General features: G+C 37.3%; 1 protein-coding gene across 3 annotated transcripts in view; it reads left to right on the top strand.

Annotated features, from left to right (window-relative positions):
- esamb (endothelial cell adhesion molecule b) overlaps window positions 1-17215 on the top strand; it is a 41608-nt gene extending 24393 nt beyond the window's left edge. Inside the window, exons 2-8 of one of the 3 annotated variants that reach the window (XM_079885332.1) lie at window positions 4649-4794; window positions 6874-7075; window positions 7149-7304; window positions 9612-9656; window positions 13993-14115; window positions 14196-14325; window positions 14902-17215. In XM_079885332.1, coding sequence (XP_079741458.1) covers window positions 4649-4794; window positions 6874-7075; window positions 7149-7304; window positions 9612-9656; window positions 13993-14115; window positions 14196-14325; window positions 14902-15361 — 1262 coding nt within the window. In that variant the 3' untranslated portion in view covers window positions 15362-17215. Of the gene's footprint in view, window positions 1-3767; window positions 4037-4648; window positions 4795-6873; window positions 7076-7148; window positions 7305-9611; window positions 9657-13992; window positions 14116-14195; window positions 14326-14901 lie in introns of those variants that run through there. The other 2 variants (XM_079885334.1, XM_079885333.1) reach the window with 2 other exon arrangements.
- Window positions 17216-17461: the final 246 nt, after the last annotated feature.

The raw sequence follows: 17461 nt of genomic DNA, 5'->3' as shown, positions 1-17461 counted from the left end.
TCATTCCTATTTTGCACCCGACGCACAGCGGACTTTTCCCTCCACAGACGCACGTAGGTAAATTAGGGAATGAACTTGCGCTCCCGGGGGGGCGGTTCAGCGAAAACAGGAGGCGTGTTCCGGTGTGTTCCCTGGTGCTATTTTGCAGTTTCGGAAAACAGTTCCGCCACAGACCAGGAAAAACCTAGTCTAAAGTCAGTGGCGCGTTATTCAGATGCTATTTTAAGGGCGCATGCTTGGCCATAATGTAGCGTGTGCACGACGCGCATACACTTTGCTTCTACACAGCATTTTGAAAAAAAAATTTGAGTGAAAAAATTTTTTTTTCACATTTTTGCAAACGAAACCATACATAATTACAAGGAAAAATTTTACGACACGAGGGAAATAATTGTGGAGTCCATGAAGATGTGAGAGTTAAGAGTGCTTCCTATGTACAGTGGGTAGTAGATACTATGAAATGGCCGGACCATTGCTAAAATCCACAGGGCCTGGATGAGTAGGCTACAACCTAAAAGACCTTGGTAGGCCCAGGACAATGTTTCTGATTGTCCTCCCCTGACAATGGCCTGTCTGTGTCCATGTAAGCATGAAGAATTGATCTAAACTTGAAAGAAGGCCCTTTGATTTGACAAAGCTCAGAAAATTGCTTAAAAAGCACTAAAGATTAAACTGATGTAACCCTATTTAAAGGAACCTTCACCAAATGTTTATTGTTCAAAAGAGTGCATTTATATTTACACATATGAGCCCTTGCAGACTTCACTCAGTGTCACTGTATACTGCAGACTTCGCTCTCAGCACTCAAGGTAAACTCTCTGATAATTAAACCCAGCATTCCCCTTACAATGGATTTTAAAATCAAATGGGAAGGGTTAGTCGTACTCATCGGACCTGAGCTGCATCGCTCATACCTCAGTAAAGTGCTTTCTAATGTGCAGCTGCCCAAGATTAGCAGGTATTTTAAGGCTGGCTCAGATCGCTCATGCTAAAGCTTTATCAGACAACCCTTGTGAGCTGGAGACAAGCAAAAGAGGAGATTATATTAGAAGACAATGTGTCTCTGTTTAATGGGAGTAAGCTCCTATCAACACCTGGCTCAAGGGGGTTTTTTTCAGGAAGGACGTTTGATAAAAGCTTCTTGCCTGTTTTTGAGCACCTGGGATGTTCTGGGAAATGTCAGTTCTTGCTTTTAGATAGGCCTACAATTGACAATGAACCTTTAGATGAAGTTAGTTACTTGTAGCCTATTTGTTGCCTAGACATGCTCTTACTTGTAATATTGTCCTTGTTTACTTACCCTTTTGTCATTCCAAATTTTGTGTGCTATTATTTTCTGTGAAACACAAAAAGGAGAATTTGTTTTTTTTGTTTTACCATATACTAACCACATCTATTCCAGCACGTTCTCATCCCAAGGCGTCATATACTGACGCTTTTGACATTTCGTCTACATCGAACGCACATGGCACCCTTTATCGTCAATATGAGACGCAGATAGATATGGGCCAGAAGGCGCCTCCTAGCGGTCTAACCCTAACCCTACCCCAGACCTAAACCTACCCATAACCGAACAAAGCTCTGTGCGTGTCATATTGACGCTAAAGGGTGCCATGTGCGTTCGATGTAGACGAAATGTCAAAAGCGTCAGTATATGACGCCCTAGGATGAGAATGCGTTGTCTATTCAAAATCTATTGAAGCCATGATAGCTTAGTGTGAGGAACAGACATTCATTCAGTTGTTATTCCCCTCCAGTAAGCTGTAAACTTGAGATCTGTTTTGACTGGATCACTGAGCCAGTGAATTGAATCAGATCAGTCTGATTCTTGAATTGGATGAATCAGACTGATTCAACAGTTGTTGAGTTAGGGTGTGTTCACACTTGGCATGTTTGGTTGGGTTAAAACGAACCCTGGTGTGATTGCTCTGTTAGTGCCGTTCATTTGAATTAGTGTGAATGCTGCCATCTGGCATCATTCAGAACCGCGTCTACTCGCAGCATATCTTCGTTTGTGTGTGACGGAGTGATTCCTGTCGTTGTTTGACTCGAGTTCACGAGTTCTCAGCTGGTCAAAATACCATCGTATGTAACTGTTTTTTTTTTTTGTAATCCGGACTACAAGTGTGAACACACCCTTAAACTCACTGACTCTGTGATCTGGTCACAATAGTTCTTGAGTTAACAGCTTACTGGAATGGGAAGATTGTCAGTGAATAGTGACTTTTTGATTTATTTATAAACAAAATTATATTCTTATTGATCCTTAGACAATTCATTTTATTTATATAAACTATTTTATTTTTATATAATATACAGAATGTTGTGGTGTTTTTGTCTTTTGATACAAATTCTAAGTACACTATTAAAATCTGCTTTGTTGTCTGATCTGGATTTCTGATTCCTTTGAATGCACATAAGACTCAGTGGCATTGATATTTACCCTGTTACGTCTGTTTATCTAAACTCATCTATCATCTTTACTTGCATCCATCAGTATTGCGCTGCCCTCATTAGGTGGCCTTCTGTAATGGCAATAGACTGTACAACAGTGATCTTTTTTTCCATTCATTAGTTTGATTTTTAAATGTAGGGGGTGATATTTTCCACACATTTCCAAAAGATGTCCCTCACCCATTGCTTTTGTGCAGCTTCTCCTGTCTTCACCTTCTTAATGTATAAAATACTACTGTGCACTTAGTTAGACTGGTGTGAATCAATGTCAGTGTTGTTATCATGCATAGCTTGTTTACATATATCAGGATGAAGATCTAAAGTTTCACACGTGTTCACCTGGTCTGTGTATAAATATACATGCATCATGTATTTGTGTGTGCAGTGTGTCCATGTAATCCTCAAATCAAGGTGTCCGTGTCAGGCTACCCACCTTGGTACTGTGTGTGTCTGTCAGGAGCGGCACAGATGGAGCCAGTGACGGGATTAGGGATGATTTTCCTTGATTTAATAAACAACTGTGGCTCAGAAATGTAAGGGATAAACCTGGGCACACAGAGGCACATCAGAGAGCCGCCACACATCGGCGCAGCGCTTTCATGAGCCCAGGCGACGCATGTCCTACTTACACTCCCTCCAAAGTCCCAGGGTGGTACGAAGGGGAAGATTGAGCTTTTACCACTAAAAAGATTAAGTGCAAAACAAATCTGGCAGACAGAAACAAATACAATATTGTTTTGGGTAATATGATTGAATCAGAGTCCGAAGTAAATTTTGCTGTTCTAAATATCCAAGGAATACACTTTTATGCTCGTCTTTAGTTAGACTTGTATGTTTAATATATTGTGCACATTTTGGGGTCGGTAAGTCTTTAATGGTCTCCAAGGCTGCATTTATTTGATCAAAAATACAGTAAAAACAGTTATATTGTAAAAAAAAAAATGCAGATTTTCTGCTCAATACACATTTCTTATTAATAATAATAGTATTCTTTGGATGATGAGATTATGTACTAATGTATAGCTCCCTCTGTTAGGTGAAATAAGGATAAATGATAAGGAATGTGGATATGTTTAGATCAGTTTCCCACCAGATCCTTTAATCTGGGAGGTTTATCTTTCTGTGAGAATATGAATGAAGGCAATCCAGCAGTGAAAGCGTTTGTCAAAGGAGCTGTCGGTTACATCATCTTTAAAAACAGCTGAGTTTGACTTGTTTCACGTGAGCCAAGAGAAAGCGTTGCTAAATTGAGCCGTGGATTGTTGGAGGATTACTAGTCCAGATCCACAACAGAAATTAAAAAATGGAGGCGCAGTCTCATGAGCAATAACAAAGCAGCTTGAGGGCAGCGTTCAGCCTAAAGCAAGAAACCGGCGTCTTTACGTCACAGACAGATTCAGTTTAAAGCTGAAAGTAAAGGGAATATAGCAGCAGTGCAGCGCAGCGCGGCTCAGCAGAGCTCCACCACCACGTTTATCTGTAAGTGAGGGATCTACTGCCAAACTGGCTGACCAGGACAGTTGGGAATGCTGGGATCAGTTGATCCACCTCCAGCTGAGCAGCTCTGGAGACTTCCTGCCCTGTGAGTGATCCCTGCTTAAATTAGTCACCTCAGGGTATCATTTAGCACTTTTTCTTCAGTGGAACCATTTGGTGTAGATGTTCTTATTCAGGGAGGTTTTTTTTTTTTTCTCCTTATTAACCAGTTAATTTTGTTTTATATTTTCATATTTCATGTGTGCTTTTTCTTGCTCTTTGCGCAAATTAGGTTGGCAATTCATTTTGTTTAATGATGAGGAGCACATCAAATACTTCAATTACTTTAATGATTTCTTTTTTTTAAATGAAAGTCATACCACAGCTGTGCTCGGAAAATATGGATGCATTTATATTTTGCTCTTGTAGAATATGTATTTTTTTCTACAGAATTTGCTAAAAAGAGTTACCTTATATGAACTTATTAATTTTTTCAGTACATGATTTTTGGGATCTGAGGGGCTGTAAAGGTTCCGTTTGTGTGTTTTTTTTTTTTTTTTTTTTGATGGATTAGGAATTTTGCCTGTGTAGGATTATGATTTTTTTTTTTTTAAATGTACAATTTAATGATGTCACCTAAAAGTCAAGCACTGTTGCCGAACCTGCCCTCTGATCTCCAGGATAAGTCCCATCAGTGGCTGTTTCACTTCTATCACAGGTGATTCTCAGCAGGTCGAGGTGCCACGGAAAGACATGGAAGTAATCATGGGACAAATGGTTGTTCTGGAGGCCTGGTACACCCCCACCACCTCCATCGAGAAGAACACAATCATCTGGACCTTCTGGGGCAATGATTCCAAACAAGTGAGTATGTTTGGAATATATATATATATACTTTTGATGGTGAATTTCTTAAATAAGTCCATGTTATATATAAATAATAATATATATTTAACCTATAATCCTGATGTTTCATTTGAAAATAAGTCCATGTTATATACATATACATTATATTTATATGTATGTATATACCCAAGTAAAAAACTTGATCTAGTGTAAAAAAAACAAAATCTAACAATCTCTACAAAAATTTTAAATACATTTATTTCATACTAAGTATACTTCAACTATACTATTTATTGACATATCACTTAAGACTATAAAATGAAAGTTTATTTGGAGTATTTCTTTATTGTACAATGCACATTTCTTAATATTAATCCTAAAATGTGCTTTAATATCATTATTAATAAGGATTGTATGCTCTCTGTATAATATCAGTCTTTAAATGCAAGATATTTAAAGTGTACCTGAAGTATACTTGCAATAGTTCCACTTTAGCACAATCAAGTATATGTGCATATATAAATGTGTGTGTGTGTGTGTGTATATATATATATATATATATATATATATATAAACACAATATCTTAATGTAAAGTTAAGTCGATTTTATTTGTCAGCTGACCATTGCCTGTCCCCCTTTTACTGTCATTGTGAAAAAAGGGGCAGATTACATATGAGAACAATCTGTTGTCCTCCATCAGCAAACTAATAAATGACATGAACCTAACATGTCAGACCCCCTCTGCATCCTAGGCTCACTCAACAGATGGGTTTCACTTTAATGTCACAGGAAAAGTATGGAACACTTGAAAGGTCAAAGCCTGCTTATGAAATTACACGCAATGAATTTGATGGATGGCCGAGAAGTGGATTAACTCGAGCCGTTATCACTGAAGGTTTTAGATTGCGATGTAAATGTCAGCTAATACACCCTCGAGGTGTGATAATGTGTAAGGTTACACTGCATATGCGAGACATCACATGCATGTGTCTGCATGTGTTCAAATGATATTTGTGATGCTTATCATAATCTGTTGTTGCACTTGTTTCCCTATTCCTGCTAGCTTATCATAAATAAATGGAAAATCAGCCTAAAATTCAAACTTGACCATCTGCTCTTGCACCCGAGGATTATCTTTAGCATGACAGTTTACCTCCATCATTATCATCGGCCACTTGCTAAGCAGTGCCAGAAGACTTTCATTTTAATGTTCTTGACCATATGAATACTGTTACGCAATGATAGAGGTCCAACAGCCAACTGTGGATTTTAATTACCGGTAATTTTTTTAGCTTCATATTCTTAATGGTGCCTTTTTTATATAGCATTTTTAACCTGTTGAAAGGCTGGCCATTTTTTGCATTTAGTATGTGCTATTTTTTTCTTCTTCAAGAAATTTGTGTTATTCAGCAAAAGTGACACTAAATACTTTTACATTGTTGAAAAAAAGAAATCTATTGCAAATAAATGCTGTGCTTTTGGCCCTGTTTACACCAGGTATTAAGATGCTTTTTGGTCGGTCGGATCACAAATACAGGGGTAAACAGGGTCTAAAACGTATTGAGCTTGTCCATTTTTGACCACTTTCAGAGGTAGTCGAAAACACATTCGCCTGGATTGCTTGTGGTCGAATGCCCATAGATTTGACCTGCCCATAGACCCTCCCCTCGAAGAAATGAGGACAGAAGTGTTTGAAAGTGGAAAAAAGAGATAGATTAAAACAGCAGGTGTAAACGGGAATGTGTCTCTCTCGTCTAGTTGTGATTCAATCGACCAAAACGCATCTTAACACCAGTTGTAAACAGGATAGAATCCTGAGAATTTTTTTTCATGGTTTACACAAAAACTTTACACTGTTTTCAGCATTGATAATAACAAGAAATGTTTCTTGAGCAATAAAATCAGCATATTAGAAAGATTTTTGTGACACTGAAAACTGCTTCAAAATGAAACTTTTTTAAAATGTGTATCTTGAGACCCCATTCTCACGCATCCTAAGAAATATCTGATTGGTTCAGACAACCAATATGCAAACGCGTGATATTGCAGAAGCCTAGTTGCGTGTTAAAGTGTCTCTGTGTTCTTTTGCACTGCAGGTTATCTCCTACTCATCTGGACAGATTGGCATCGGTAGTCCTGACTTTCGGAAGCGGGTGGGTTTTTCCATGTCTATGCCTTCCGCCAATCTGTCCATCTACATCAACAACACACAGGAGTCCGACTCCGGGCGCTACGCCTGCAATGTCGTCATCCCAGGAGCTATAGGCCTGTTAGGGGAACTAAACCTCAATGTTAAAGGTACATTGACAAAATGAAATGTTTATATTAGCATATTTAACTGTCTTATCTCTAATTTCTCTGTTTGTTCTAGTTCCTCCATCCACGCCCGTATGCTCTATGACGGGAAAACCTGTGCTGAGTGGCAACGTAACGCTGAGCTGTAAATCCAGCTACGGCAAACCTGTCCCTCAGTACAAATGGACCAAAGCAGCTCCTCTCTCTGAGGTTTTCTTCTCTCCCATGCAAAGTGAGTCTCCGGCAACTGTATGAACGCCATTGTTCGCTTCTCTTTTTTTATTTGATCTGAGAACAAAATCAGGAGCTTCTGTGGATTCATTTAAAGGATTTTTGGATTTTATTTTTCATCTACTAAGGATAGTTTCACTGAAAGGTGTAAAATTAGCTGTATGGATTGATATATGTTTGAATGGTTGAAATGTGGTTAATTAGATGGTACACTACCATTCAAAAGTTTGGGGCTGGTAAGATTGTTTAATGTTTCTTATGCTCAAGGCTGCATTTATTCAATCAAAAATATAGTCATTTTGTGAAATATTATTACAATTTAAAATATTTGAATATATTTTAAAATGAATGTGTCCTTGCTGAATAAAAGTATTATGAATGAATGTTAGTTTAGAGATACACTGACATTAAAACTTACTATACTAAAGTCATTAAATTTTAGCAAACTAAAAAAAGTGCTCAAATAGCATAATTGTGTGGCTAAAATACAATTGAACACTGGATGTAAAATTGAAGGATTAACATTGATAATCTTGTTACCTCAAGATCATCCGGTCATCAACAATTTAGAATTTAATAAGCAATTATATCGTGTTGCAAAGCTAAAGAAGATGTAATAGAAACCCATTCGGGCTACAAATGATTTTTTATGCTGCATTCAAATGATTTATCAATAACCAGGTTCTACTTAGTGTACACACACACACACACACACACACACACACACACACACACACACACACACACACACACACACACACACACACACACACACACACACACACATATACATATATAAAGTGTTTCTTTTTTTTTTTCTAAAATTGTTTATAGCTGTTTTCACATGTAGCACAATGATAATATAAAAGGAATTAGAATATAATTATAATGCTGTTCATTTATGACATCAGTTTGTAGACCAACCCCAAGGGCTAATTCACCATGTGTTCCCCTGGAATTGTCTGAGTTTACATGCTGTGCAAATCAGTCAACCGTTTTAGACTTTATGTAGCTACAGTACTTGTTAGCAGCAGACATTTGGAGTCAAACAACAGTTTCAAAATTCATGTTATTTGACTGTGTAATTGATGTTGCAGAACAAAACTTGCAAGTCTCTTCAAGTTGCTTATTTTACTCCATACTGCAAATCAAAAAAACGCTATTTTAAAAACTCCAAAGGGAACCCATGAGTCATGACACACAAATGCTAATTCTATTGTGTTTCAGTGTTTCAAAACGAACAAAAGAAATTAATACTTTTTTTCAGTAAGGATGCACTCAATTGATCAAAAAGACATTTATAAATTTACAATAGTAAAACTTACTATTCATCAAATAATCCTGAAAAAAAAAAAGATATATCACAGTTTCCACAAAAAATATTAACCAGCACAACTGTTCTCAAAATGTATAATAGTAAGAAATGTTACATAAGTACCAAATCAGCATTTTGGAATGATTTCTGAGGCATCATGTGACACTGAAGACTGATGAAAATTCAGCTTTGCCATCAAATGAATAAATTACATTTTAAACATATAAAATTGTAATGATATTTCACAATTTTACTGTATTTTTGATAAAATAAATGCAGCTTTGGTGAGCATAAGACTTTTTTAAAAATCGTACCGACCCCAAATGTGTGAACAGTAGTATTGTAGTATCATCTTGAAGGGCTGTTTTTCTCTGTACTCAGTTTATTATCTTGATGAGATTGGTTAGATGCTGTGTAGAGAGAAAGAGCACAGGCATCATTTATCACTGCTTTAGCATGTTTCCCTCTCATTGGCCTGAGGAGAGGTGAAATAGCTCTGTTATCCTCAGAGCAGCCAGTTAGACACATTCCCATCAGCTTCTGAACACAACAAGTTTGACCTTGACTGAGTGCCAGGAATGTCTTACGATGTTTCTGCAGCACTGGCGCATTCTCTCAAGTACAAAGCATGCGTGACATATAACAGTTGCAGAACTAGAAAGAAACATGCATTTAGTTCCCAATGTGTTTTTCCAAAATATATCATGATGATTTCTGTTGACATGTCAGTTGTGATCAGCACAAATCTTTGGTGGAAATACATTGCGGTGCCAGCTGTTCATGAAAGCAGGCTTATACTTATCAACCGTGCTACAAATTTCCTCCTTGATCCCAGGCACGTGGGTCTTCCGTTTTTTTCTCCTGACATGAGAATCCTGAGGGAGGCGAGGTGCTCAGTAATACTCCCCTCAGGAAAGAAAAACGTATCGTGTTCTCCTGGTCATCTGTCTTCCTCTCGTCCTCTCTCTGTTACTCTCATCTGCGCATTCACAGAGTGGAGGTCCTGCCCCCAGCCTGTGCTTGTACTGGGATACCTGGGTAAGGGAACAGACCCTAGGATAGAGAGAACTCCTTTAGAAACACTCTTTAGAGCCACATTAAATGTGCGGTTCACTCTTGCAGTGTTGCTCAGTTCTTTACTGGAATAAAAAAACTGCTACTGCTTGCACTACCATTCAAATGTTTGGGGGTCCGTTTTTTTTTTTTTTTTTATTAGAGTAATACTGTACTTTTATTCAGCAAGATCAAAAGTAACAGTCAAGACATTTATATTGTAACAAAAAAAATATTTTTCATAAATGCAGTTATTTTGAACTTTCTGTAAATAAATAAAAAGTACCATGGTTTATTTAAACTGTTTTAAATATTAAAAATAATAAGAAATGTTTCTTGAACAGCAAATCAGTATATTAGAATGATTTCTGAAGGATCATGTGAAGACTGGATGCTGCTAATGATGCTGAAAATGTAACTTTGCATTACAAGAATAAATTACAATTTAAAATATATTCAAAATTGTTATTTTAAATTGTAATAATATTTCAGAATATTACTGCTTTTACTGTATTTTTGATCAAATAAATGCAGCCTTGGTGATCATAACTTCTGAACTCAAACTTTTGAACGGTAGTGTAATTGTTTTTTTTAAGGTACACTTTAAAAAAAAAAAAATAAGTTTTACACATAAAGAAAGTGATAGTACTTCAGAGAAATGTTTAAAATTATGTAACCTCCCTTTTATGGGACATTTTCATTTGCATTATGGCTGACCGTGAACAAAATGCTGTTGAAAACCGAAAACTAATTTCGCATATGCATGAGTCCGTTAGTCCACCTTTAAAGATAATGTTATAATGATATAATATATGATGTGATATATGACATATGATATAATCTTTGTTATATCATTGTTAAAATATTGTTCGAATCTGGCTAGGGTTATTTCCCGATCCCGTTTGCCATATTCTTCATTTCATTTCCTGTCTCATAACAGTGGCGGATCATCATTCTGTGAAAAACATGCAATGCTCATACACTATTTTGATAACCTTCACAGCATGAAGTTTACCATCTGCGCAAAATCTGTCAACAAAGACTGCAAAAAGGACAAAACCAACAAAAAAAGCTTAGCTATCAGCCATTTGTATCAATGTGTGTCATTGAGATTAGAGTCATTCAATATCCCAAACATATCAGTCTAAAAGCATATTATCAAACATCATCCTACCCCTTTCATCTTTTTTGTTCCCTCCCATTTTTGAAATTATGAATCATGTGGTGCTGTACTATTTGTGTATTTTGTTAGAGAGCTAAAATCAGTCCTGTGTCTTGTTTGTTCAATGTAGAAACATCACATCCTGAATCAGCCATCATCGCATGGTTTTTATGAACATACCATTGAAGAGTACGTTTTATGAAGCCAATCATTTTAAGTGACACTTCATTAGTATAAAAGTGCCTGTAAAATCTGTAAAGCCCAGACTCCGGTCCCTGGGCGTCTGTCCTGGGCTCTGGGTCACTGAGGAATTTGAGTTTGGCTGCTCTTCACTGTAGGCCAGTCAGTGTGGACAGAAGCTACAGCAGCAGATGGTCCCACTGCACTCTCTGCCAACACTATCTAGAATAATGGCCAAAATCTAATGTTTGTTCTCTGTGTTTGTGGTTTTAACTTTCCATCCTTCTTCCCACTATCATGCAGTGAAAATAGGAATAGTATTTTGTACATAATTGTAGCCAGATCTTTAACACATATGTGTATGTCCTGTATTTGTGTCCTTCAGCTTCCTTTAGAGTCACGACAAAGTGGTTTCTTAAAGGGATACTTCACCTCTGGAAAGATGAATGTGTATTTAAAATAGGTCATTTATGTAGAAGAAATGTGAAGAAATTTTTGAATTTGGAGCTTTCTAGACTGAGAAAAGCCAGAAAATGTATTCTTGGCTTATGTGGATGAAAGACAACAACTCCCAGAATGCACTTGCTTCGCTGCCCTAGGAGGCCACTCCCAAGCCACGCCTACCGGTTAGAGAGCGCAGTTGAAAACAACAAGGTTAGGCCACTAGTGAGTCTCCGTGACGAGTTTGCCCGGGATTTCGAGATCGCCCAAAATGTCCGGGATTCGGCTTTTGCGTTCTACAGTCGCCATTCATCATGTTTACTGTGGTGAGCAGGACGAGGCTGAGGGGTGCGGGAGAACGGCGCAAGGCCGGTGGCGTCATTACTGAGACGTGCCGGTCTCGTATCTCTCACGGAGGAGCGGTCATTTTCTTAGCAATGTTAAAACGCACATCAACCGATCACTTGTTTAGCGTTCATGTAAACACTACATTCAGATTCACCAATCGGAATGAATTCAGTTAGATTGAAACAAGAGGTGTGCAAACAATGAATGGCGACTGCAGAAAGCAAAAGCCGAATCCCGGACATTTTGAACGATCTCGCCCGCCGGACAAGTCCGGGAAAAGGAGGATGGTAACCCCTACTACTCAGTTTTCTCCACAGAACAAGAGCCTGCTAGCTTAGCTTCCAAAGAAAGACGGCTGACACTGTGTGTACATTCTGTGAGTGAGATCCCACCCCCTATGTGCGGGCTGAAAACATGCGGAACAACGCCTTCTACTGGCTGTAGTCTTTAGCCTCTGGCCAGAAAATCCTCAGATGACGCAATATGATGATTTTTGCGTCATCGGAGGATTTTTTCCAGATAAAAAATACATAAATCTCTCCTCTCAGGGGGATATGAGGGTGGAAAGCACGGTAATTCGAAAATACTACAGGTTTTCTACTAATACAAAGCTTAATGCTAAATCCTGAAGTATCCCTTTAAATAGGGCTTTTCAAATGATTCTACTAGTTTTTCCTGTCTTTGTCAGAGGTGTTTCTTCAAGTTTGGGTACTCTTATGTCCGAATTATTTTTTTGGGTATATTAAAGGGATACTTCACCGATTAGCATTAAGCTTTGTATCAGTAGAAACCCGGTAGTATTTTTGAATGACCGTGCTTCCCTCCCTCATGTCCCCTTGAGATGAGAGATTTCTGTATTGTGTGGAAAAAAATCGTAATTTTGCGTCATCGGAGGGTTTTGTCCAGAGGCGAGAGACTACAGCCAGTAGTGGGAGCTAGTTCCGCATGTCTTCAACCTGCCCATAGGGTGTGGGATCTCACGATAAAACGGCGTCTTCTCAGTTTCGAGTCAACTAGTAGCCTACTTGTATCATTTCTTCCGATACTGCCCTCTGTAACCGGTAGGCGTGGCTTGGGAGTGGCCTCGTAGGGCAGCGAAGCAAGTGCATTCTGGGAGTTGATGTCTTTCATCAAAAATACATTTTCTGGCTTTTCTCAGTCTAAAACGCACCAACTTCTAAAATAATTTCACATTTCTACTACATTAAAGGAGAAGTTCACTTTTAAAATGAAAATTCTGTCATCATATACTCACCCTCATGTTGTTTCAAAGCTGTATGAATTTCTTTCTTCTGTTGAACAGAAAGGAAGATATTTAGAAGAATATCAGTAACCAGACAGTTTTTGGGTCCCATTGACTTCCATAGTAGGAAAAAAATATACTATGGAAGTCAATGGGACCCAAAAACTGTCTGGTTACTGATATTCTTCTAAATATCTTCCTTTCTGTTCAGCAGAAGAAAGAAATTCATACAGCTTTGAAACAACATGAGGGTGAGTATATGATGACAGAATTTTCATTTTAAAAGTGAACTTCTCCTTTAATGACCCAATTTAAATACACATTCATCTTTCCAGCGGTGAAATATCTCTTTAACAGATTTCAGCTGTTTCTTATGGTCACATTAATCTTTTTAACATGCCTTCATAATTTACTTTTGTTACTTTATCAAACGCATTTTAGGTTCAAATTAAATTGTATTCTTTTACCTTTTCGATCTTAAAATATATATGAATTTTCTATTTTCCACAAATTATGGAAAATATCTAAATTGTGGTATCCTTTCCACCAAATCAAGTTGGTGTACCTGTTTAAAATATGTAAGATGTTCAAAAGTGTGGGGTCAGTATGATTTTTTTTCCTCCATTATTCTTCAGCAAGGAGGTTTAAAATCTTAGCCTACTAACCCCAAATTTTTTTACAGAAGTGTATGTTTAACAATGTTAGTGAACAAATTAGTGAGTGTGTGAAAAGTGTATTTAAGAGAATTTCATTTCTAAAAGTCCTCAGGACCAAAAGTGCCCATAATTGAACAAACACCCATAGACGTAGAATAAGCAGTCATACACTGTCTGCAATACCTTGCACATAAAGGTCACAACAGCCGAAACATAGGAGTGGTGAACTCTATTGGAAACTCTTATTTGATGTTCAGTGATGGCAGTATGAATGATGGATTCTGTTTTCAGATGAGAGGCAGGGCACCCTTCGACTTAGCAACCTCACCAAAAGCATGTCCGGCAAGTATATTTGCCGTGCCAGCAACACGGCTGGAACTGACAGCTGCCACATAAATCTAGAGGTCTCCACACGTAAGTATCAGTCACATTTAATATTGCCGATTTCCACACTCTCTATATTTGTAACTGAATTGTTCCTCGTGTGGCCGCAGCTAACAATGTTTGGGTCATCGCGGGGGCCACGGTGGGGTCTGTGGTGGGTCTGATGGCTCTCGTCTTATTCCTGATCTTTATCCTGAGGAGAAATCATGACACTGAGGATGAGATAGCCAATGATATCAAGTAAGAGCCAGTCTCATAATACAGTGCTGGACTGAAACAGAATACTTTTACTTCATTTCTGTACATTTTTCAAGTATCTGTACTTTATCAAAGTGTTTTTATTTTGGGAAACTTTTACTTCTGTACATTGTATTTTTATACTATTTGTCACCACATATTTACCCAAATTTAGTTTTCCTCATTTTAAGATACTATATGTATATTATTTAACTTGTTTGTACACTTGAATGATCAGTAACTTAAACTGATATTTTAGTACATTGAAGTTTAAAGGTTTAATAGTGTATAATAAGTTTTGCTGATAAATAAGTTTGCTTATTTGCAGCTCAATACATATTAAATGTCTGCACTAATATTTTATTAGTACTAAATAATGACTAGTATGACTAATGTTGGCTAGAATAAATAAACATGATTCATTAATCAGTACTTTTGTATTTTTTCTCAAGTAAATTTCAAAAAGAAAAGTATTTTTACTGGAGTGATATTTTATATGAGATCTGTACTTCGTTCACCACTGTCATAATGCTACGGGTTAGATGTGTGTATTACAGTATCTGCTTTCCATTGCTTTAGGGAAGACGCACAGGCCCCGAAACGCGTCTCCTGGGCTAAAAGTGGCACAGGATCAGACATCATATCAAAGAACGGCACATTGTCCTCCATAGCCACCAGCCCTCCAGCACAGGACCCTCAACATCCACTCCAAAACAACCATTACCCATACCCCCCAGGTGCCTTGGACACCGCCTCCATCCTCACCACCTCGGGTAGCACAGCCACTTACCGCCTCCGCCCAGGGGATCCCAACCCACTCCACGGCCTGCCCGGATACAACGTCAGCAGCACACCCAATCACACGCTCCGCCACCATCGCCATCACAGTCCCGACAGCTCCTCCACACACAGGACTGAGGGCCCGCAGCCGCAGGCCCCGTGCCCGCTCAACATGCCTATAAACACTGCTACTCTGTCCCGCATGGGGGCGGTGCCAGTCATGGTGCCCACCCAGAACCACGCAGGCTCACTGGTGTAATGTGCTAAAGACTTATGAGGAAGAGTTTCAACAAAGGTGGCTATAAATATAACAGAATTTGGCTTCGTTTTTATACAGAATAAAGTACAGTCAAATATAGTTATCTGTCAAAAACACCTTTGTTTTATAAAGTATTCTATGTGTTTTTTTACTGAGCGTAATTTGTGTTTTGATGTGTTCTCGTCATCTTTTCAAATCGTCACACTGACCAAGAACAGTATTTTTCATTTATTTTGTCAACTTTACAGTGTTTATAATACCTGATGTTATGAAGGGATGCAGATGTCACTGATGATGTTCCACTGTTTATAACAGTTGTGTTTATGGATTCAGATTGATCCAGTTATTTAGTCATTCTTTTAAATTGATAGTTTTAGTTCAATAGTTCACAAATTTAGCATCGGCTGTTATTGTGCCTCTTGTGCCTCCGTTTCTCTCAGGAGTTTTCTTTTTTTTTCTTCCAGATTTCTAAAGAGCAGTGCTTTTATTTTCATATTTAAACATTTCTGGCCGTTCAGAGGAATTTATAGCTTCGGTGAGAAAAAAGGGATGACTTTAAAATGGAAAATAAAATGAATGCCCATGAAAATGCTGTCTTAAAAATGTCTTATGATTTAGAGTTTAAAACAAATAAATGCCAGAAACTGCAGTGCTTGTTTACTGGAGCAAGAAGGACTCTTTAAGTTATGATTTGTTCATGTAAGTTACATGGAAGTGGTAGATTTATTCATTCATGTGTACATGATAATATATGAAATCTAGCCTTGTGGTTTAATGACTTGAATATTGGAAGCAATGTATTATCATTTTTGATAGTTTGATATTTGTGTTAATGCGGAATGTTATTCTCTGTGCTTTGAATAATGTGGTTGTCTACTCTGTTATTAGGCCTTTTCACTCATTTTGTTATTTTAAAATTGGCATAATATACAATTGAACGCATTATGATGCTGTAACTGTCCACATGAAGGAAGCAGAGAGGCAAGACAAAGGCAATGCATCAGTGAGGTTCAAGTTGTGGTACATGTTTTGATCACTTATGTTCAGCTTATTAAACCAATACAAAATTGCATTGTAAAACATTGTTCAGAATTTTACATTACAGTTGATTAAAACAAGCATAGTTCTTTCATGTGGCATTTGATTGACCCTGTTAAACTGTATTAACAAACTTAATTTTGGCTGCAGCATTTTTTTTACTTGCTTTGTGTGCAAGAGAGCTCAAGTTGAGATCCCGGACGAGCCCCCAATTTCTATAACGGCCATAACAAAATTTTATTTTTCTTGTTAACACAATAGGAAGCAACTATTTTATACTCACTTTAGGAGTGAGTATAAAATAAAATACATTTGGTTCAGAACAACATTGGTTGTCTAAGCTATGGAATAGGTGACTTTCATTAGTGGTTTTTTTAACCATTTTTAGGAAAAAATGGGCTTCAGGGAAAAACACTAAGAAACGTTTAGCCACACCTGCATGCCTCCATTTTTTGCAAGCACAGTGGACATTGTTGAGCTTTCTGTTAGTCAAGGCCGAACAGTTATGAGCTGCTCCTTCTCTCAGTGCAGGGACAACACAATGTTAAAAGCAAAATGGCATTTGGTCACACTGTCCACACAACATGGTTTTTATTCCAGTACTTTGATGAGTAATTCCATCAACCTTTTCAGTCATTACATATTGAAATAGGTTTATAATTAGATTATGTTTTAATTTGTTTTTTAAAAGAAATCTCTAATGCTCACCAAGACTGCATTTACTTGATCAAAAATACAGTAAAATTAAAATTAACTAGTGCTGGGAAAAAATTAATCGCGATTAATCGCATCCAAAATAAAAGTTTGTGTTTGCATAACATATATGTGTGTACTGTGTATAATTATTTTGTATATATAAATACACACATATGCATGTATTTATTTAAGAAATATTTGCATGTATATACATTTATACATAATTATATTATATTATATATAAATAATTTATATATAAATAAATAAAAATCTTAAATATATACTAGAATATGTGTGTATTTATATATACAAAATAATTATACACAGTACACACATATATATTATGCAAACACAAACTTTTATTTT

Source organism: Squalius cephalus, assembly GCF_949319135.1.
Source record: "Squalius cephalus genome assembly, chromosome: 11".
In the NCBI taxonomy this organism is placed as follows: Eukaryota; Metazoa; Chordata; class Actinopteri; order Cypriniformes; family Leuciscidae; genus Squalius; species Squalius cephalus.
The sequence above is the reverse complement of the archived record's forward strand: the minus strand, read 5'-3'. Positions and strand labels throughout refer to the sequence as shown.